Source organism: Oryctolagus cuniculus, chromosome 3 (genome assembly GCF_051225735.1).
Source record: "Oryctolagus cuniculus isolate XC-2025 breed Fujian yellow rabbit chromosome 3, ASM5122573v1, whole genome shotgun sequence".
Taxonomy (NCBI): domain Eukaryota; kingdom Metazoa; phylum Chordata; class Mammalia; order Lagomorpha; family Leporidae; genus Oryctolagus; species Oryctolagus cuniculus.
This window is the reverse complement of record NC_142869.1, coordinates 170,364,063-170,386,543: the sequence shown is the minus strand read 5'-3', so window position 1 is coordinate 170,386,543 and position 22,481 is coordinate 170,364,063. Positions and strand designations below refer to the sequence as shown.

The 22,481-nt window shown below is 44.8% G+C and overlaps 1 protein-coding gene and 1 long non-coding RNA gene across 8 annotated transcripts in view; one reads left to right on the top strand and one right to left on the bottom strand.

The window, feature by feature from the left end:
- The window catches only part of BPGM (bisphosphoglycerate mutase), a 32,006-nt gene extending 12,568 nt beyond the window's left edge, over positions 1 to 19,438 (bottom strand). For 2 of the 3 annotated variants that reach the window (XM_008258120.5, XM_089327920.1), the window contains exons 1-2: positions 19,362 to 19,438; positions 5,298 to 5,959 (exon numbers count right to left, since the gene is read on the bottom strand). In XM_008258120.5, the coding sequence (XP_008256342.3) occupies positions 5,298 to 5,898 (601 nt within the window). In that variant the 5' untranslated portion in view covers positions 5,899 to 5,959; positions 19,362 to 19,438. 3 annotated transcript variants of the gene reach the window in all.
- Positions 19,439 to 19,646: 208 nt separating this feature from the next.
- LOC103348646 (uncharacterized) lies at positions 19,647 to 21,775 on the top strand. 5 transcript variants are annotated; one of them, XR_011387474.2, is made up of 4 exons: positions 19,649 to 19,822; positions 20,410 to 20,480; positions 20,608 to 20,660; positions 21,559 to 21,775. It is a non-coding gene; the product is annotated as an uncharacterized LOC103348646 (long non-coding RNA). The 5 variants fall into 5 exon arrangements; XR_011387469.2 differs by having other exon boundaries at positions 19,652 to 19,822; positions 21,443 to 21,775; XR_516961.5 differs by lacking the exon at positions 20,410 to 20,480 and having other exon boundaries at positions 19,647 to 19,822; positions 21,443 to 21,775.
- The last annotated feature ends 706 nt before the right edge of the window (positions 21,776 to 22,481 follow it).

Here is a 22,481-nt window from a genome sequence, read left to right as displayed (position 1 = left end):
TTCAAATAAAAAATGTTTTTAGAAACTTAAAAAAAAAAAAGGTCCCTGATTGACCATGGCTTAGATGCTAGATGAAATCAGGACCAGATAGTTTCTTAAGACATCAGAAAGCTCAACAAATGCCCTCCGTGTCAGTTTTCAAAGACACAGAAAGGTTTATGTTGCAACCTTCACTTAACTGCTGACAATCAAAGTTATCTATTATTTTGCAGAACAACAGGCAAGTTCCCAAATAGGGCAATGGTGACTTTGCTGCAAAAAGCAGGCCTTTTCTGAGATAATTTATAGACAGCAAAATTTGCCTTTTTTTTTTTAATTTGACAGGTAGAGTTACAGACAGTGAGAGAGAAAGACAGAGAGAAAGGTCTCCCTTCTGTTGGTTCACTCCCCAAATGGCCATTATGGCCAGAACTGCGCCAATCCGAAGCCAGGAGCCAGGTGCTTCCTCCTGGTCTCCCATGCGGGTGCAGGGCCCAAGAACTTGGGCCATCCTCCACTGCCTTCCCGGGCCACAGCAGAGAGCTGGACTGGAAGAGGAGCAGCAGGGACTAGAACCAGCGCCCATATGGGATGCCAGCGCCACAGGTGGAAGATTAACCAAGTGAGCCACAGCGCCAGCCCCAAAATTTGCCTTTTTTTGTGCACAGTTCTGAGTTTTGACAGCTGAATACAGTAGTGTAATCAATACAGAATAGTTCTATACATCTATATGTATCAATATAGGAGATAGGATAGTTCTATACATCTGTATGTATCTATGTGTCTGTATCAGTACAGACTAGGAGACGGGAGAGTTCTATACGTCTGTATGTATCTATGTCAGTACAGACTAGGAGATAGGAGAGTTCTACACATCTGTATGTATCTATGTCAGTACAGACTAGGAGATGGGAGAGTTCTATACGTCTGTATGTATCTATGTCAGTACAGACTAGGAGATGGGAGAGTTCTACACGTCTGTATGTATCTATGTCAGTACAGACTAGGAGACGGGAGAGTTCTATACGTCTGTATGTATCTATGTCAGTACAGACTAGGAGACGGGAGAGTTCTATACGTCTGTATGTATCTATGTCAGTACAGACTAGGAGACGGGAGAGTTCTATACGTCTGTATGTATCTATGTCAGTACAGACTAGGAGACGGGAGAGTTCTATACGTCTGTATGTATCTATGTCAGTACAGACTAGGAGACGGGAGAGTTCTATACATCTGTATGTATCTATGTATCCATATCAGTACAGACTAGGAGACAGAATAGTTCTCTCACCCCCTAAAGTTCCTTTCTTTTTGCAACCTAACTTTCCCCTGCTGATCTGCGTTCTGTGCTGCTCATTTTACTTTTTCCCAAGTGTCATAAATGGAATCCTGTAATACACAGCTTTCTGAATCCACTTTGTTTCACTTAGAACAATGCAGTTAAGATTCACCTATATTGGGTGTTTCAGTAGTTTTCTCCTTTTATTTAAAGCAGTTTCTTTAAGTAAAACAGCTCAGGCATCAATGACTGATGAAATAAAATTAAAAATATGACTTAGATGCATTAACCAGCCCAGTAAAACACAGTAGTGAACATCCTATCTTTCTAGTGACTGGGACTATGTTCTAGCTCCTACACTGCACAAAAAGTGTAAAATGTCTAGAACTGTGCGTGGCCCATAGTACACACTCAATAAAAGGCCTTGTGTAGTTGTGTTAACAGCACCATTCACAGACCACAATGTTAGAAGTAATTTCAGACTCAATAACTTCATGTATTAAGTTATCTTCATGGTTTACCTGCCCAGGATACTCTTGACTCAGCTTATAATATTCGAAAGAATAGGTCAAGAAAAGAGATTCTTCTCAGGAGAAAACTCAAACAGAAATCTAGGTAGTGACTGAATGTGGAGACTCAGTGAGCCGGGTTTCAGATGGAGTTCCTGATTGCACCCACCCTGGGCTTCGTCTCCCTTCAGCAGCACTGTCCACTTCCCCATAAATGCACGGGATTTTCCCACAAGTCAGTCAGGATGTGACTCCCTTAGGGTAATGCCAAAAACCCGGGAAACAACCTGACATCTTAAGAGCCATCACTCTCCATTGCTGCGGTATACAGATGGCCCCTCTTGGTGAGTAATCCTAGTATCCTCTCAACAGAAACATCTTTACACAGTGAGATTTCAGGGCAGACCTAGAAAACATTCCAACTGGTTATTTAACTGGAGTCATCATTCTTCCCACCCCAAAGCTAAAAGGAACAATGTATATAAACATATATAGAAAGCTTGAGTAGGGGTCAGAGGAATCCATAACCACAAGCATTTTTACTTTTGTAATCATTGTGTTTACAGGGAATACAGAATCATAGTTTTAAGTCTTCCAAGGATGAATTCTTAACATCTTTATAGTAAGCTTAACTGACTTACTGTAAGTTTCATTGTCTGAGCTTCTGAAAGTGAAAGGTGATGTTACTAATAACTGAACTGGGGACAGGCATTGTGATGCAGCAGGATGAGCCACTGCTTGGGACACCCCCAAGGGCCATTTAGAGTCCTGGCTCTTCTGCTTCAGATCCAGCTTCTTGCCAAGGCACCCTGTGAGGCAGCAAATGATGGCTCAACTGCTTGGGTCCCTGCCACCTACATGGGAGACCAGGATGGAGTTCCAGGCTCCTGGCTTTGGCCTGGCTCAGTCTTGACTGTGGTGGGCATCTGGGGAGTGAACCAAAGGATGGAAGATACCTCCCCTGGCCCCCTCTCTTTCTGTCATTCTGCCTTTCAAGTAGATTAAGATAAATAAGCAAACATTTTTAAGAAGAACCCTAAGAACCTTGATTAAGAAAATCCTGCACTGGGATAACAGGTATTAACCAAAAAGTGGGAGTGTGTAGTCTTAACCACAGTCAACAAAGTTGGGGCAATTAATGTCTGACCTCAGCATATTAGAGGTAATGCTCCCTAGCCATAGTGACAATCTCCTTCCCCACCCTTTGTTAAGCCTTCTTCCTCCTATCCTCAAAAACGACACAACAAGTGTTTAAATTATCAGTGCAGGAGCACCTAGAATCAGCTGTGGTGGGGCTGTAGAATGAAATCTAACTTTGAAAATAATGAAGAGTAAAGGATACTGAAGAGCAGCTAAGAGGGGAAACAGAGGAGCCTGAGGAGGCAGCGGCATTCAGAGCCTGGCCACACGTGAGAAGCAGTTCCTGGTCTGCTAAAACACATCTTTTGGCAGAAACTCTAAAATTCTGAATTTCAGTTTGTTGTCCTAATGGAAACCTCAACTCTTCTTCAAACCATGAAGGGCCATAATCCATTAAGGATGAAGTTATAAATCATTTATTAAAATATCTTCCTGAACAACGAAGAATGGAACCTTTTATATAGTCAAGACACACACAGTGCTTTTCCTATCTAGTAAAGTTTTTAATAGCTAATAAATTCTGTAGATTTTTAAATCTCTGCAAGACTACTCAATGTCTGATATTCAAGTAAGGATTTGGCTCTTGTTCATACTATAAACATTAGGGGAAATAATCACATGCTAAAAAAATGCACGTTAAAATCTCAAAAAAATCATTTCATTTTGTTACTAATAACCTATCTCCACTCATTTCACAGACAATGTCAACCTTTCATTTTTCAAAGCCTCTCACAGAAAAGTAAAGCAGAATGAAAAGGAATGATGGAGAAACGCTTTGTGACACCAGTAAGCTAACTGCTGAGTAATGAGAGGCAGGAACACACGAGAGAGAGAGAGAGAGAGGGAGAGAGAGAGAGATCACTCAAAAAGCACCAGCGTCTGGATCAGCAAATGGAGAGCAAGCTAGAAATCCCCTGAAGGTGTCACCATGCAGCCACTGGGGCCCCACACTGATGAGCATGAATGAGCCCCCAAAAGAGTTCATTTAGTTCACACTCTTAAAAAGGTAACACAGTACATGTGAGAATTCATTTGGACTACAACATCAAGTAGTTAAAACAAAATTAAGGCTACTGGTTATCTCCAAAATGTTATTTTCCTTTTCCTTCATTTTCTCCCAATCAATGACTAAGATTGGTCTGGAAAAGGAACAAAATAAATGCTAAAGACTCCTGGGTCTGAAAACATAGGAACAATTGCTTAATGCTGCAACACAGTGGAAAAAAATAAAGATATCGATATAATATGCTTGAAACACAAATAAGTCTACTTGCAAGTAAACCATTTCTACAATGTCTTCCCTTGTGGCCCTTCTTCTTGCTCCAACAAAGGTGAGATAATCCTTCAGGTTAGCACTTCTCGAAGTGCAGAACTCAAAGCAGAGAAAAATTAGCATCACCTGAAAACTTCTAAAAAATGTGAAGTTCTCAGGGGCCAGCACCGTGCTGCAGAGTGTCAAGCCACTGCCTGCAACGCCAGCACCCCAGATGAGTGCCTATCCAAGTCCTGGCTGCTCTGCTTCTCAGCCAGCTCTCTGCTACGTGCGTGGAAAAGCAGCAGCAGATGGCCTGAGTACCTGGGCCCACAAGAGAGACCGGAGGAGGCCCAGGCTCCTGGCTTTATTAACAGCCATTTGGGGAGTGTTCCAGAGAATGGCAAACCTCTCTGCCTCTGTCCCTGTAACTCTGCCTTTCAAATAAATAAATCTTTCATTAAAAAAAAAAAAAAGCAAATTCTCAGGCTGCACCCCAGAACTACTGATTTGGAAACCTGGAATGTGGGTCTAGCAGTCTGTGTAAGCCGCAGTCCTTCCAGGTAATGCTTGCTAAGTTTAAAAATTACTGCGTCAGATACAGTGGATGCAAAGGCACTTGACTTACAGAACAAAAATGATTCTTCAGTCTGAAGAATCACAGAACCATAGAATCAAAGGGTCACAGAGGAGGAAAGTCTATTATGCAAACAGTGCATCATTGGTTTAACTTCTAAATTAAGATACAGCTGTGGCCGGTGCCGCGGCTCAATAGGCTAATCCTCCGCCTTGTGGCACCAGCACACCGGGTTCTAGTGCCGGTTGGGGCGCCGGATTCTGTCCCGGTTGCCCCTCTTCCAGGCCAGCTCTCTGCTGTGGCCAGGGAGTGCAGTAGAGGATGGCCCAAGTGCTTGGGCCCTGCACCCCATGGGAGACCAGGAGAAGGACCTGGCTCCTGCATCGGATCAGCACGGTGCGCCGGCCGCAATGGCCATTGGAGGGTGAACCAACGGCAAAGGAAGACCTTTCTCTCTGTCTCTCTCCCACTGTCCATTCTGCCTGTCAAAAAATTAAAAAAAAAAAAAGATACAGCTGTAACACTTAGCAATCTCTAATAATAAGCACACAAAGCTGGTACCTTCGAGATGTTTCAGCAGTGCCCTACTGCTGTTTCCATGAGCAGATATCAGCACGGTTTTGCCTATTAGAACTTCAGGAGCGATCCTCTCGTTCCAGTAGGGAAGCAGTCTCTCCAAGACATCCTTCAAGCTTTCAGATCGTGGCAGCTGATCCAAGGGTACATCACACACTCTGTATCTTCGGTCACTGTAGATTTCATGGTAGTAGGGATGCGACTCCTCGATGGGAGGCGGGGTCACATTGTAGCTTCTTCTCCAGATCCTCACTTGTTCCTCACCGTGATTCAAAGCCATTTTCTCCCTGTTGAGCCCAATTAAGGCTCCATAGTGACGCTCATTTAGACGCCAAGAGCTTTCCACGGGCACCCATTCCTGCCCCAGCTCTTCCAGGATCAGCCAAGCTGTGTGGATGGACCGATTGAGAACGGATGTGAACACGAGGTCAAACTCAAAGTTCAGCGCTTTGAGTTGCTTTCCACAGTTCCGGGCTTCCTCCATTCCTTCACTGTTAAGTTTCTGATCCACCCAGCTACAAAAACGGTTCTCCTTGTTCCAAGCACCCTCTCCATGTCTTAACATAATGAGTTTATACTTAGACATAGTGATGGCTGAGCTTGCGTGGCGTTTTCAAATGGGCGAATATTCAAGGACAGTAAAACATCTAGGAAGAGGAAAGCCAAAAAAGTACAAGTTATATTCTTCAACTAGCTACCTGGGAATGCAAGCAAAACTTTACAGTAGTCAGCTCCTAAAATAAACTGACATTCTTTTGAACAATTTTGATGACAGACATCTGGCAATTCATACACTGTGTCAATATAAGCATATTCAACAATTAATCACAGAGAATGCAGTTGATTTAATTTCCTGATGCTTAGATAGTATGTTAATTGTCATCCTAATGGCACGTTGTGTTTCCTCCAGATTTAAAAGAAAAGAAAAAAAAAAACAGTTAATGCTCAGAGTAGGGAGGTTTTCACACAATGAGTTATGGAGTCTAAAAGAATGACTACTCACTGGAACTCCCAGCTGCTGAAAGCTGACTGGGGACTGAAGGCATCCTTCTCACTTTTTTCCTCTAGGGGAGAAAGAAGTATCTACCAGTTCCACCTTTTCATTATACAAGTTATTAAACACAGTCATCCAATGAACCACACAGATACCTGGCTTATATCACTGACTGGTGAGTGGTAACTAGCTCTTCCATGCCACAACCTATATCACACATGAGAAAACTTAAGTATGTTACATTGGTTCAACATTCAAACAGCATCAAAAGTGATTTAAAGCAACTTCAACAGCAGCTGCGGTACTCAGCTAAATAATCTCTCATTTGCCTCAAGATACAGCTTGTGGCAAGAATAAATCTGAAAGCAAAACAAGCTATCAAAAGCAAGCAGCTGAGTAATGCTGCCTGTAGAAACAGATTAACAGGAGCAGGTCTGGGGGGTAAGAGGGCCTACACAGATAAGGAGGCTCTGCCTTTTCATCCCCAACCCTACACACACAGCCACATCTTAGCAGAAGAGTCTAGTAAAGTAAAACAAGCAACCCTAAAGTGATCTGAACTCTTGTGTTTAAGCTGCTGGCCCAAAGGCCTATGGGATCACCCGGGCCTCTGGACAGTCTGCAGATGTGGATGCATCAGCCTGTCCTCTCTCCTGGAAGTGGACACATCTACATGGACTAACACTGTTCAGCTGACATGCCCAGCATGTACTACCTCCACCCCAGTGTTTTCCACACTAAGGAGAAACCATTAAATGAGCAATGGGGCCTGGCCTTCTGCCATTCTTGGCAACTTCCATTAACTGGAGATTTTCTGTCCCATTTAAACTGTGATTCACCCGCAGTTACATAACAGTGACAAGTTCACTGGAATGTAGTTTCTGCCATTGCTTGGGAACTCCTAGACTCCAGCTTCCTCCTAATGCAGACCCTGGGAGGCAGCAGAGATAGCTCAGGTGATTGGGTTCTCTGCCACCCACACAAGAGACCTGAACTGAATTTCCCAGTCCTGGCTTTGGCCTCGGTCCCACCTTGGTCGTCATGGGCATTTGGGAAGTAGATCAGCAGACAGATGAAAGTGCTCTCCCCTCCTCTCTCTGCTTATCAAATTAAACAATTTTTTTAAGATATTAAAAGTCCCAAAGCATCAAGTGGTAGAAACTTCAGACCAATCAACTCTTCATAACCATGTACTGTTTCCTTTTGTAATATTTAGTGGAGGAGAAAGATGCGGAGAGAGAAGCAAGCTATCAGCTGTCATTCTACCCCAATCCTTAGGTCTCTCACCAAGGAGAAGCCTCCATAAGTAAAAGAAGTCATTTTCCCAACAAATAAAGAAGGTATGCTGGATTAATTTTGTAAACAAAAGCATTCCTCCCTCATCTTTTGATTAAGAACTGTATCATAGGAACAACAAAAAGTGGAAATAACATCATGAACACTCAGGTACCTACCACCAAGCTTTGCAGTATCTTAATCTGCTGTATCTGTTCTCATTGTTGGTTTAAAATAAAACTGCTCACTATATACACTGCAGTAGAGGAACAGTCCCGACACAAAACCTACGGCAATACATCCCCTTCCCTCACTCTGACTTACGAGTGAACACTGCATAGTATGAAGCACCAAACCAGAATGTCTATCTCAAGAAAACAAGAAGCCACTGCCCTTTGCCTTGCTTGTACTATCAACCAACTTTCCCCTTTAACCGCTGAATATTTACTAAGGAGCTATGAAGGTTTTTCACATTTGAAAACTTAAGATTTTGATGAGCATCCCTTGGCATGGTTTACCAAGTGTTTATCAACATACAACACTGTAGTCAGTTTGACTCAGGTTTAAGGCGATGGCCAACAGATGTGTGTAGAGGGGTGCAGCTGCTATCAAGAGCAGTGAGAATAGTAGTATACTAAAGAGAATTCACACGCTTCTCTGATGGAAGCAATTCTTGTGACAAAACTTTCTCATAACCTCATCTCTTTGAGCCAATGGCACCATTCCTAGAACTTACCTAGGAAAGAAAGAGATGGTATTGCTAGCACCAAGGATATTGGGAATGCAAGACCTAGAGTCAGAACATAAAGAACCTATGGATTCTGAGTAAACAAATGTCTTTTAAAAATTAAAATAGGAGCTAGTGTGGCGCAGAGGGTTAAGACACTGTCTGCAATGCTAGCATCCCATATCAGAGTGCTGGTCTGAGCCCATCCAGCTCCCTGATGGTGCACGTGGGAAGGCAGAGGGAGATGGCCCAGTGGCTCGGACCCTGCCACTCTTGGGAGAGACCAGGATGGAGTTCCTGGCTCTTGACTTCAGCCTGGCACAGCCCTGGATATTGTAGCCTTTTGGGGAGTGAGCCAGTGGTTGAAGATCTCTTTCTCAGTCCTTCACTGTCACTCTGCCTTTCAAATAAATAAATGAATATATATAAATGAGTATATAAGTAAATCTTTAATAGATAAAATTAAAACAATTACCATAGCTTCTAAATGTTCATATATAAAATAAAAGGAGTAGCTATTACAGTCCATTTCCCTGTAAGACTGAGAAACAGGTTCCTAGATCTTCTAATTAAAAAAAAAAAAAGTTGAAACAAGCATTTTATGTGGTGTCGGATTTAAATGTCAGCAACTAACATGAACACATTTTCAAAATGTGAGCTACGTGAAACATGTCCGCAGGCTTCCTGGCTGCTGGTTTACGACCTCTGATTCAAGGAGCCGGGAACTGCCTCCAGGCCACATATGACAGGGAGGCCCCCATCCCCAGGGAACAGTCAACCCAGGCCTCCAGCCTCTCTGATTGTCCAACACATCTTTCAGAGGCAGACTCTCCAATCCTGGCACGTTCCAGCCTCCGTCTGCCCTGATCCGCCCCTACATGAGTCTCGCACAGTTCCCAGGTCTGGTATTAAACTCCCACTCAGGCTTGAGCTTCAACTGATGGGAAAATGAACTGACCCGAGAACTACCTCTCCACAGGTGACTGCTTTTCTCTCCAGACCAGATGCTCACGCCCCACAACCTAGGGTCTGGGACAGGAGATGGCCAGGGGTCTGCTCTTTCTCAAGGATACTCCCTGACCATCTTAGGGCAGGGGGAACTCTGATTCAGCTATAAGAGGCTGTACCTTCCTTAGCCACCTCATTTATTCCTAAACCACCTCAACTTCATGAAAACTGAGCATCTTATTTAAAACTCTCAGTGTCTTCCTGTTGGTCTTAGGATAAACTTCAAAACCCTTCATCTTGTAAAGCTTCATTTATTATTTCCTTAAACTTACCAGGTTGTTTTGCCTCAGTAGTTTTGTACACACTGTATCCTACATGGAACACTCACTCATCATCTCCTCCCCTCCACTGCTGCCCCAGTTCTGCCCTCTTAGATGCTATCCACGCTTTATAGCAGCTGTGTCCAGTAAAATGCAAGCCACAAAATGCAAGCCACATATGTAATTTTAAGCTTTCTAAAAGCCACATTGAAAAGTTAAAACAGGTGGAATAAAGTTTAACAATGTCTTTTATTTAACCCCACAGATCAAAAATGCTATCATCCCAACATATGATCCATATAAAGAGTTTTCAGATACTGTCAACTCCTTTTTTCATAGTCTTTGGAGCCCGGTGTCTATCTCATACACATCTCGGGTTGAGCTAGCCATGCTGCATGTGCTCAATAGGCACTTGTGGTCACGGCTACTGTGTGGGGCGGTGCAGCTGCAGAGCTGAGCGTCAGTGTCACTTCCTCTAGACCACTCCTCCAACTTTAAGGTACACACAAACCACTAGAACTGGTTAAAACAGACTGCTGGGCACTGGCACTGTGGCATAGCAGGTAAAGCTGCTGCCTACGACCCTGGCATCTCATATGGGAACCAGTTCGAGACCCGGCCGCTCCGCTTCCAATCCAGCTCCCTGTTTTTTTTTTTGTTTTTTTGTTTTTGTTTTTTTGACAGGCAGAGTAGACAGTGAGAGAGAGAGACAGAGAGAAAGGTCCTCCTTTTGCCGTTGGTTCACCCTCCAATGGCCACCGCGACCGGCGCACCGCGCTGATCCGATGGCAGGAGCCAGCTTATCCTGGTCTCCCATGGGGTGCAGGGCCCAAGCACTTGGGCCATCCTCCACTGCACTCCCTGGCCACAGCAGAGAGCTGGCCTGGAAGAGGGGCAACCGGGACAGAATCCGGTGCCCCGACCGGGACTAGAACCTGGTGTGCCGGCGCCGCAAGGTGGAGGATTAACCTAGTGAGCCACGGCGCCAGTCCAGCTCCCTGTTAATGCGCCTAAGAAAGTGGCAGAAGATGGTTCAAGTGGTTAGGCCCCTGCACTAAGACCCAGAAGAAGCTCCTGGCTCCTCACTTAGGCCTGGCCCAGCCCCAGCTGTTGCAAACAAATAGACTGCTGGACTCTGCCTCCACACTTTGCTTGGAAGGGCTGGGTACGCCTGAGAAGATGCATTTCCAGTGAGCTCCCAGGTGATGCTGGTCTGAAGGCCATGCTTTGAGAATCTCTGCTCTGACAGACATCTCTTTCTTTCCTTTTCATCCACCGGGAAGTGGGTCAGGCCTGCCTGTTACACATTCTTGTAGAACCCTGCTTTACCGCAAGTGGTACACTGTGATGGGCTGCTTACACTAGGTTATCTGTTCTTTGTCTATGAATCCTTTTAGGCTTAAAGCTACATCCACGCAGGTCTTACTCACTGCTGTCTCTCTAGAACCCAGCATGCCACTTGACAGGAGGCACTTAGTAAGGGCACTGACCGAGGCAAAGTCCACGAGACATGAATACTTAGATTGCGTTGAGGAGGCTAAGACTTGACAGTTTTAGTACTAACTGTCAAGGTCATAAGCATCAATGGGGGGCTGGCACTGTGGCACAGTGGGCTAAGCCTCCGCCTGCCACACCAGCACCTCATATGGATGCTGGTTTGTGTCCCGGCTGTCCAGCTCTCTGCTATGGCCTGGGAAAGCAGAAGATGGGCCAAGTGCTTGGGCCCATGCACCAGTATGGGAGCCCCAGAAGAAGCTCCTGGCTTTGGGTTGACCCATCTCCAGCCACTGAGGCCATTTGGGAAGTGAACCAGCAGATGGATGACCTCTTTCTCTGTCTCCCCCTCTCTTTGTAACTGCCTCTCAAATAAATAAATAAATAAATCTATTAAAAAAAAAAAAGTCAATTGGCAGGGCCAAAATCTCAGGAAGATTGCACTCAAGAATCCCAGTATCTTTAATGGCAAAGCAGCAGTCAATATAATTCATTATAATTTTGTATGTTGTATTTCTGCATTTTAAGTTTATTGTGTGCATGTATGGCCACAATATCCGTGGAGAAAATGGAGATTCCAACTAACTCTTTCAAAAACCTATGGCCACTAACCGGAAAACTGAGAATGCAGTCCAGGTCCTCTTCTCTGCTCCTCACCACTGCAGTGTGCGGTCTTGGTTTGAGGATCTAGGCTCACTTGGCTTTGCTTCCCATTAGCATCTCCAGCCTCAACTTGTCAAAACTAGGCAACCATTTCATCAAATGCACATAGACAGGTGAGTAGGCAGGAAGGCTGAGCTTACTACAGCTCTGGAGAGAATCTTCAAGGCACAAAGTGAAGTCAAACAGTAGCACAACTTAAAAAGGTACTTTACTAAGTCATACACTTAAGGTACTTACTAAGCTTACATGCACTTCACCCCAAATTTAGAACTACTCTTTTTAAAACCACAAGCTTTGTGTTTTGTGTTGGGTTAAGCTCATCACCCTGTAGTTGGTTCTTAAGGTTCCTCATTTATCCTTTAGCAAGAGTTACTGGCACTTAAATTATGTACTAATCTTAATCAGTAACGTATTTCATACCACAAAAATAAACAAAACAAAAAAAGTCACACAGGTTTTTGAATTTTCATTCCCTAGGGTTTTTTTTTTTTTTTTTTGGAAGTATGGACCAACTGGAAGGGAAAGTTTACTAAGCACACGTTTTACATGCTTCTGTATCTCAACCTCTCTCCTCTTGCCCTTTATTATCTTTCCTTCTGTCTAGCCGTTACTTTTTTAGTCCTCTGACAAGCAACTTTTGCCTCGCGCATTCCACTAAACTGGCATCTTTAAATAAGGTGTGTGTGTGTGTATATATATATATATATATGAAGATTTATCTATTTATTTTGAAAGGCAGAGTTAGAGCAAGAGGGAGAGACACAGAGAGAAATCTTCCATCTGCTGGCTCACTCCCCAGATGGCTGCCACAACCAGCACCAGGCCAGGCTGAAGTGAGGAGCTGGACCTGGATCTCCCATGTGGGTGGCAGTGGTCCAAACATTTGAGCCATCTTCTGCTGCTTTCCCAGGCCCTTAGCAGGGAGCTGGAGAGGAAGTGGAGCAGCCAGCACAGAACTGGCACCCTTAAGGAATTCTGGTGTCACAGGCGGTGGTTTTACCCACTGCGCCACAATGCTGGCCCCCGATGAATTATTTCTTACAAAGTGGAGACCATCTTCTCTCAAAATTCACACTGCTTTGACCTCTCTGAAGCTGACTACTTCCAACAGGAGGGAAAACAAAAATCCATGAAAAATCTGGTGCTATTTCCCTCGGCTCTTCTACTGTTACATCCTGGTCATGGGTCTCTGTTTTTCTTACACATCTGTAACAGTACGATGACAATGATGATGATGATCTTAGTCACAACAGCTAACATTCATGGGACACTCACCATGTTGTTGGAACTTTTGGAATCTCAACCATTTTACAGATGCAGAAAGTTACTTGCCCCAAGTAACACAGCCTGTAATTCAATCTCAGGCAGGCTGGACCCCAAAGTCTACACCTATACCTTGAACCATTCTACAAAACTCCCATGTTGGCACTCAGGGCTCTGTCCTTAGTCCTTGGAAACTCAACTTTTCTCATTTATTTTAATCATATTAAAAATGGAAGATTCAGAAATTGAAAGCACCAAATACTCCTTAGTTTCCAAAGCCTGGTCTTAATAGATTCATCAAATATATCCTGCAAACTCCATTTGAAAATGGCATAACACTGTAGGCCCATGAGGAAGATGCAGTCCAGTAGGATTATGTCTGAGAAACCAGTGAGGAAAGTGGTGCACAGGGCACGTGTGTGTGTGTGTGTACAGAAGTAGGAAGGGAGAGGTTATTTCTGAATACAACTTCATGGACATGGCTCTATAAAATGTCTGAGATTTAGATTCACAGAAAGAGGAAGAAATTCTAGCCTAAGGGAGCAGTAAGCAGAGGCGGAAGAACAAGTGCCCAGGGAACAAGAATTCATTCTAAGTGGATGGAGTATAGACAGTATGACTACATATTCCGATTTGCCTAGAACAATATTGTTTTATGCCTGTTTTTCCAACAGAATTACTAGTAGGGTCCCTTTCACACTTAATTGTCCTGTTTGGAAAATTATATGGTTACCCTAAGTATAGAGTATAATGAAGAAGAGGAGCCTATCCCAAAATGAAAAGTGACCTAAGAAGGGTTTTGTGGCAAAGAACTTAGACTCTTCGGTAAATACTGTGAATCATTAAAGGTTTAAAAATGTGCATTTTAGGAGGATGGGGCAGCCCTTACACATACAGAAACAAGGAAAAGCAGGGATATTAATATCAGTTGTGAAGTTTCTACCACCATTTTTGCAATATATAACAAAGACCTGGGCCAGGATAGGGGCTGTTGAAATGAGGTGAAGGAGATAAATGTGAAAGACAGTATAGTTTAGCTCAAATATTAGCAACATATTCTATAAAAGTCCAAATAGTGAATTTTTTAGACTTTCTCAGCAATATGGTCTTTGTCATAATTATGAATAATTGTATAATTCTGCCATTGTAACTGAAAGCAGCTATAATGTACATCAATAAACATCACTGTTCCAATAAAACTTTATGCACAGTCACAAAAATTAGAATTTCATATAATTTTCATGTACATAAATTATGTATTTCAACAATTTAAAATATAAAAATAATCCAGTTTGTGGGCTGTACAAAACAAATAGTGGGCCAGAAGGTCTTGCTGTGCTGATTCCCTGGCCTGGTCAGAGCTCATATTAAGATCTACTAATCACTTGGGGCCGACACTGTGGTGTAGTGGGTAAAGCAGTGCCGGCATCCCATATGGGCGCCAGTTCGAGTCCCAGCTGCTCCTCTTCTCCAGTTCTCTGCTATGGCCTGCGAAAGCAGAGGAAGATGGCCCAAGTTCTTGGGCTCCTGTACCCACCTGGGAGACCTGGAAGAAGCTCCTGGCTTCAGATTGGCACAGCTCCAGCCATTGTGGCCAACTAGGAGAGAACCAGTGGATGGAAGACTTCTCTCTCTCTGCCTCGCCTTCTCTGTGTAACTCTGACTTTCAAATAAGTAATAATTAAAAAATAAAAAAGATCTAATCACATCAGCATTTTTAACCTTTAATTAAATATCCTATCATCAGATAATCCCTACATTATTAAATCATTAGGTTTTATTCTTCACTAGAGCTGCAAGTACCCTTAGTAATGGAATCTCATTCATAAGTATTTTTACTTGTCACAGAAGACAATACTGAGCACATTTAAAACAGTCTGAATAGCTGACTTTGGCTTAACTGAATTATTTAGAAATGGGATTAAGAAAGAGCTATACATAACTATAGGGAACAGGTGATTCACCTTGCTAACACACTTCAAAGATATAATCTGTCACTTTGATAATGCTTTATCCCCAATTAATTGTGTCATCCCACGTCACATTTCAGGTGAGTCTACGTACTCCAGAGTAAGTACTATGCAATTACCTTGGCAATTAAAACAACAACAACAACAACAAACAGTGATTCAAAGGACACATTCCCAGGTGACTTAGGTGACTTGTAACTTCCAAAGCCCATTCACTATGGATGAATAGAAACTCTATCTAAATTAACTCTGAAATGAAAAATATTCTTTCCACAAATGGCATCCCCATAAAGGTGAAGTTTTTTCAAGATGAGCATTCTTTGGGCAAGATAGAGACAGCAAGGTAGCTAGGGGAATGGTACTGATGCAAGACCTTTGTTTTCTGGGGTTACTTGTATATTTTCAGAATCTCTGGTTTCAAAAACGTAGCATGACTGTCTTCCTGCTGTTTCTGCTCTGTATTAAACCCGTAATTTCACACACCCTCACCCTCCCTAACTAAAACTCATCCTGTCTTCCAAACAAATACTCCTGGGAACTCACTTCCTCCCTTTCTCAAGTTTTTGAAAATTAATAATGTGTAAGACTCTAGTATTACAATTCAAAAATAGGAAACGCAAATTACCGATAACAATCCAGCCTAAACACAGTTCTTCTATTTCCAAAAACTGAGCAAGAAATTTTATCAATAATATTGAGGTAATAGAAGTTACATAGAACCAGAATTGCTTTGATCCAAATACTCAGTTGCTACTCTAGACCATTCTGATGTTTTTTCTTGATCGAAATTCCCACTGTCTAGCTTCAAGCAACTTTTAACCCCCAAAGCATTAAGGGTGTACAGAAGATGAGGTGACCATATTCAAAGACGGACAGAGAAGTTAATCATGTCTCTGATGAATTAAAAAGCAAGAGTTCTCAAGGGAAATGAGGCCTGGGACTCGGTTCCTTAGAGCTTTCTGTCACTTAACCACATATGCCTTCCTCCAAATCAAGTTCAGTATTAAACTTCAAATATGACTGTACCTAAAGGTACCTAGTGTTTAAATGTCCATTATTTTTTCTAAAGCTTAACAGTAACTTTTCCTATCAGATTTGAAATTTTAAAACCATCTCTTTACCAAGAGCAAATCCCATCACCCACAGGTATTTTCCCGACACTAAAGCCCCCATTTTCTCCAACTTTACATCCATTAATACCCCCTACTGTCACTTGTTACAAGGGTAAAAATGCAGAAGGTAGAGCCCGACTCACAGGAAAGTGATATACAGGTGTCATGGGATGTGTATCTGTCCCGGACTGTTGCCTGTTCTGGCCTGCATGGCATCCCCATTGTGCACAACACTCACTCAAGACACTCCCTTCCTTTCTCTGGTTACTTCCCAAGGGTGCTAACTTTTGTCCACACAAACTGTTTCCACCAAATCTCAAAAGATTGCAGTTAAAAAACTGGAACATGACCTCATCTCTGTTACTTACTGACAGTATGATCATGAGTAGTTATTTCAATTCTCTGGGCCCCTTGTCCAATATCCATCAAGATGATAATAAACTGCTGTCCTTAAAGGACTACTAGGAATCCTGGGGAAGTACTCTACCAAAAAGTGAGAGGCAGATTAGAGCCCACCATGTCTATCTCATAAAAACTGGCAAAAATAAGGATGGCCCAAGTGCTTGGGCGCCTGCACCTGCGTGGGAGACTAGGTGGAAGCACCTGGCTCCTGGCTTCGCATCGGCGCAGCGCCGGCCATAGCGGCCATTTTGGGGGGTGAACCAAGGGAAGGAAGACCTCTCTCTCTGTCTCTCTCACTGTCTAACTATCTCTCAAATTAAAAAAAAAAAAAAAGCTGGCAAAAATATTGGGCTCAAAGTGATCCCATCTTGCAGATGGTATAGGTAGAAGCAATATCTGGAAATAAAATAAAGGGAGAGGCTGGAGAAGAGGAGCTTAAATTTGATAGTGGAAGGAGTGGCAGAGGGTGATGCTAAGATATAGCCCTGGAAGCTACTAAATATTAGATATTCTGTAACCCAAATGCTTTGGCAAAATGGTTTCCATTTAATTTACATTTTATAAGGTACGTTTTTCCCTTACTTGTGGCCACGTTCCAGAGAAAGAGTCTCATTATTAACTAATACTTTTTGTCTTGTTTCCCTATATAAACATCCCTTCCCACCAGATTTCATTGCAAGGATGTTCAAGAAACCATTCTGTTTCCCAGGCATCAGACACTTAAAGATGAAGGCACGAATGAATTTAGATGTGTCAATCATTACCTAACACAAAACCTGCCTCTTAGTCTCAACCACCCGTTAAAGGCAAAAGAGGAAAGGGAGACTAAAAAACAGCTGCCCAAACACTAACAATGGTTGCCTCTGAGTGACAAAATTAAGGATGACATTTTCTGCCACAGTACACTTCTGTCCTTTCCAAATTCTCGACAATGATCTGTTTGGTTTGGTTTGGTTTAAATATGGACACAAAAGAACATGTCCTTGAAGCTGGGAACTTCTATCTGCTAACAGCTTGGTACCGAATTTACTGTAATGAGACTCTGCTTGTGTACTTGTGGTATAAATTGTCCAATTATCTTTATGATAAAGAGAGAGAACGGGAGAGAAGGAGAGAGTGAGAGAGAGTTCCCACCCACTGGTTTAGTCCTCAAATGCCAGAAGCTGTCAATCCGGCGCTACCATGTGTATGGCAGGAATCCAACCACTCAAGTCACTACTGTTGCCTCCCAAGGTCGGCACTAGCAGGACGGTGGAATTTACGGTGGAGCCAAGACTTGAATCCAACCACTCCAATGTGGGATGCCAGCATCCTAACCAATAAGCAAAACGTCCCCACTGCGAAGCAGACTTTTAGTACAGTCATGAACCTCAGAAATAATCAAATGCAACATCTGCTTATTAAAGGTGCAAAACTGATTATCTCAAAAGTGAAGAGGAGAAGAGGGAAATGGAGAGTGAGGGAGGGAAGGTTGGAAAGGGAGAAGGGAAAGGAAAGAGAAAGGGAATATCATCACATTCTCAAAACTGTTACACCTGTCAAAAAGTACAAAAAAAAATTTAAATAATCAAGGTGCACTATTTCAGCAGAGCTGAAAGGATTCAGATCACACAAACACCAACAGCTTCATGACTAAACCCCAGGTGCCTTGACTTCTGAGAGCTCCTTCCACTACGGCACTTGCTTGAACTTCAACTTCTTTAAATAAGTCCACCGTCATCTGGGGAGCACCGACGGTGGATGAGGTGCTACAGGAACGCAGAAACTGGAAAGACCTAGCCCCCGGACTCGAGAAAGTTTAAAATAAGATAGACCAATTTACAGGAATTCTGCTTTCATTACAGAAAACCTCGGTCCCTACTGGTGAAACACAGTGTTTGATTTTCCTCCTCCAAAGGGGCCAGCATTCAGCATTCTTTACCATTCTAGTAGCACTCACAAGCTATAGAGCCTCCATAATTGGGGAGGAAGGGGGTGGGGAGGGGGGCTACCATAATAAGTTAACTCCCACTGATCCTTCAAAACCTAACGTCCACTCTGCACTTGTACTGATCCTCTCCGGTGCCGTACACGGTGAGCATCCCCAACCCAAACACCCAAAAATCCAAAATGCTCCGAAATCTGAAACTTTTTGCGCACCGACACAAGCGGAAAATTCCACACCACGAAACTTTATTTCACGGACAAAATTATTAAAGGACCAAACTCAGCTTATGCATAGAAGGCCCCCGCAGGACCACACAAGGCAATTTCATGTCCTGACTCGGGTCCCGTCCCCAGGATTACCTCATTATATACATGCAAAGATTCCGAGGTCCAACACATCTCTGGCCTCGAGCATGTCTGACAAGGGCTACTCCAGCCGTTGCAGCCCCTGCACCTCCGAAAGGAGGAAAACACACTCACTTTTTACATTTTTAGTGGCCGCAGGGACCCGTGGTTTGGCCTCAGCGCCACAGGAACCCCCGTGGCTATGGGTGCACCTGCTTCTCCTCTGGCGGCGTTCAAGCGCCTTCTGCCCGCTCCAGCTCTCGGGCCAGGGCCGCCACTGCCCTCCACACCGCGGCCCCCGGCTGCTCCCTCCCGGGGAGCCCGACTTGGGGAAGGAGGCTGGGGCACCCCGGACGCCCGGCAGGCAGCTCATCACCCCGCTTCAGGACCCGCCGCTCCCTGCAGCCCACTCCCCGCGGCGGCCGGCGGGGCTCGACCTGGGGAAGGGGCAGCGGAGACGCACCTGACGGACACGCGAGGGTCGCGGCTCTGAGGGGGCGGCGGGGCTGCCACACTCCCACGCGCGGGAGCGAAGCCGGGCCTCTCACGCCACGCCACTCACCAAATGGGAACGCTCGCCCCGGGAAGAGCCTACAGCATAGTCACTCACCTGCAAAGAGCCCACCAGCAGCAGCAGCTCCGCAGCCAGCGCCTCCTGGATTTCATCGCTGCCGCCGGCATCGAAGCTCTTTTCTAACCCCAGAGCCAAAGAGGGCTAGTCCTAGGGCCCTGCCTATTGGAGAATCTAGTTGTCACTCACTTTTGGCCCCGCCCCACTGCCCGGACTGTCCGAGGTCGCTTCCGTTTCCTAAATCGCCCGCGTAAGAAGGGACGCTCTGATAGGCTAGCTTCGGAGATGAACACACGCCCAGACCAATAGTAGGAGGGAGTCGACGCTGGTGGGCGGACCCAGGGAAGTAGAGAAACAAACCCGGGAGCGTCGCCGGCGTAATAGAAAAACCTGAAGGCTGGGGAATCTCTCAGCGCCTCGAAGTTCTAGAAGGTGTTTGGCGTCAGAAAAGAAACACCTGCGGACGACGAGGTGTCGCGGGCAATGTCGGAAGAGACGAGGTGACGTTGCTTTTACTCATGGGAAATGTACGGCTTCTCGCACAGGCGCTCGTCGTTTCAAGGGTTTGGTCGAGGAGAAACCTTGCCGGCGCCCCGCGGGGAGGCGGTACCCCGGCCCTGGTGTTACAGGGCTTCCCGTCAGGATTCCGAGGCGGGAGAAGGTGACGGTGGAGTGTGGCGTGAGGGAGCCCCAGTTACGGCGCACGAGAAGCCTAGAAAGAACCCGAGGCCTGGCGCGAGCCCCCCCAAGGCGGCAGGCCGGGGCTCCCACACGGGGTTTCCAAGCTCGGGCGAGAGAGGGCGGGAAGGGGGTGGGCGCGCCCGACCTCGCGGCTAGTTCCCCTTCTTGATGGCTGGCCGCCTCCCCAGCTCGCGTTCAGAGCCTTCGCCTGGGACAGCTTCCTGGTCCATCCTCATCCCCGGTCGCGCAGGCTCGCGACCAGCAGGCAGGCCTCGGGCGAGCGAGCGCGCTCGCGTCTCTGGAAACCTAACTTTGCCCATCTTGACTCAGCGGCACCCTGAGCGTCGCACGCAGTGGGACCCAGCCTCGGTGGCTGCTTCTCTGAGTTAGCCCTTTTTTGCACCAGGACAGCCCTCCCTAGGCCTGCAGCCGGCAGATCTTCACTTCCGGGAGAGACCAGCCAGGTCCCCGCAGGCGGTAGGTCCCTTCTGGGGCTCGCTGGCCTGTGACCTGCGGCCCGACCCGCTGGAACAGCTAGACCAGGCAGCGCCTGGCTCGGCTCTCAGGAGTGCAGCTTCCAAATCTTTCTCTTGCTGTTCTCCAGGTGGTCCGAAGCTCCCTTCTGAGAGTACCTACTGTTGGTGATCTGGAGTTACGGTAAGGACAGAGGCAGAGTCTGATGAGGTCAGTTGTCGCTCCTGGACTGGAGGGCTCATTGGATTTGGTTTTTGCTGTGACGGAGACCCACGGAAAGCCAGCTTGTTAGACAAAACCTTAGCAGTAGCAAACCTCTTCTGCCTTTTAGGAGCATGCCCAAGCGTATTTGATTGATGAATAAGTGGTTTTGATAGAAGAGGGAAGCAGTTTTATCAGTGTTTCTACCCAGTAAGTGTTAAAAAGCAAATTTTAGTCTGGAGCAAGCAGCGTCTTTGTTCGATACGTATCCATGGAGGCTGTTCGTGGAATTTCACGAGTCACTTTTGTCCCAGGGCAGCACTGTTATCCGTAGATATGTGTGTAACCGTACCGTATCCTGGGCCCTGTGTTCTGGTCCGTTCAGTGAACTGTCTCCCTTAGGAGCTTTAAATAATGAGATTCTGGCCCACAAAGATGATCATAAACCCGTTGAAGGCAAAGATGAATTCCAAAAGATACTCAAACTTGATTTTGGCAGGGCCTTAGAACGTAAATTCAGGTAAAGAAACTGAAACTTAAGTGATTTGCTCAGAATTGGTTGACTGGGGACAGAGCTGGCATAGGACGCAAGGTCACTAATTCATAACTTTGGGAAAATGGTTCTTCTTGCTACCTCCCACCTCCTCCTAAAAAATCAGTAATATATATATATATTTTAAAGTGGAATTAATTTTGAAATTAACTTTCACTAAGACCAATTACGACGAATTCAGTTCTGATACAGTATTTATTATGGACACTAGCAAATTATGAAGATTCAGGGCGGGCAATGTGGTGTAGCTGGTGAAGCCGCCACCTGAAGTGCCGGCATCCCATATGGGCGCCGGTTAGAGTTCCGGCTGCTCCACTTCTGATCCAGCTCTCTGCTGTGGCCTGGGAAAGCAGAAGATGGCTCAAGTCCTTGGGCCCTTGCGCCCACATGGGAGACCCGGAAGAAGCTCCTGGCTCTGGCTGTTGCAGCCACTTGGGGAGTGAACCAGCAGATAGAAGACCTCTTTCTCTCTGCCTCTGCCTCTCTCTCTCTGTAACTCTGCCTTTCAATTAAATAAATAAATCTTTAAAAAAAAAAAAAAAAAGAACTCTGATTGACTTATTTATCTCAAACAACTTTTGGTATAGTCCTATTTTCATCCAAACAGGAAATGTAAACACAATAAATTATTATAACCATGTTGTCTCTGTCTTTCTGTTTTGAGTGTCAATATAAAAAATCAATATTAGCCCATATGGTATTCTAAGGATTAGTAGCAGATTGCCTTATTCGTGATCTGAATAAGATATTAATTTATGGTATATACATACTTGGTTAAAATAATTTCACAGCCATGTATACTGATCCCCTAGCTTTTTCCAGATAGGGCTGAACTGGTCCACCAAGCATCAAAATATCATCCACTAACCAGGCATATTCTCCCTTTTCCTGGCCTGGCAAAGCCATTGGCCCCTTCCCTTCGCCAAACAACAAAGCCAGTTAGTGCTGTATCCCATGTATAGGACCATTTTCTTGTCCCAGCTCTACCAAATCATCCTAGCATTGATTCTTTGCTGTCAATGTCAAATCTTCCGTCATACCCTACTTTCTAAAAGATCAGGTTAAAATCTGAAAATCTGCCACCCACAGTCTAATGTAATAGGCCCATGCCTGGACCCCACTGTTCACCTTCTAAGTACAGGACCCCCCTTTCCTGAAACTTAAAACATGGAAATGTTCTTAATATATTAGCCATTCAGATTCTGAATAGGGACCTTCAAGCTACTTGTCCCTTTGTGTCAAAAGTTAAA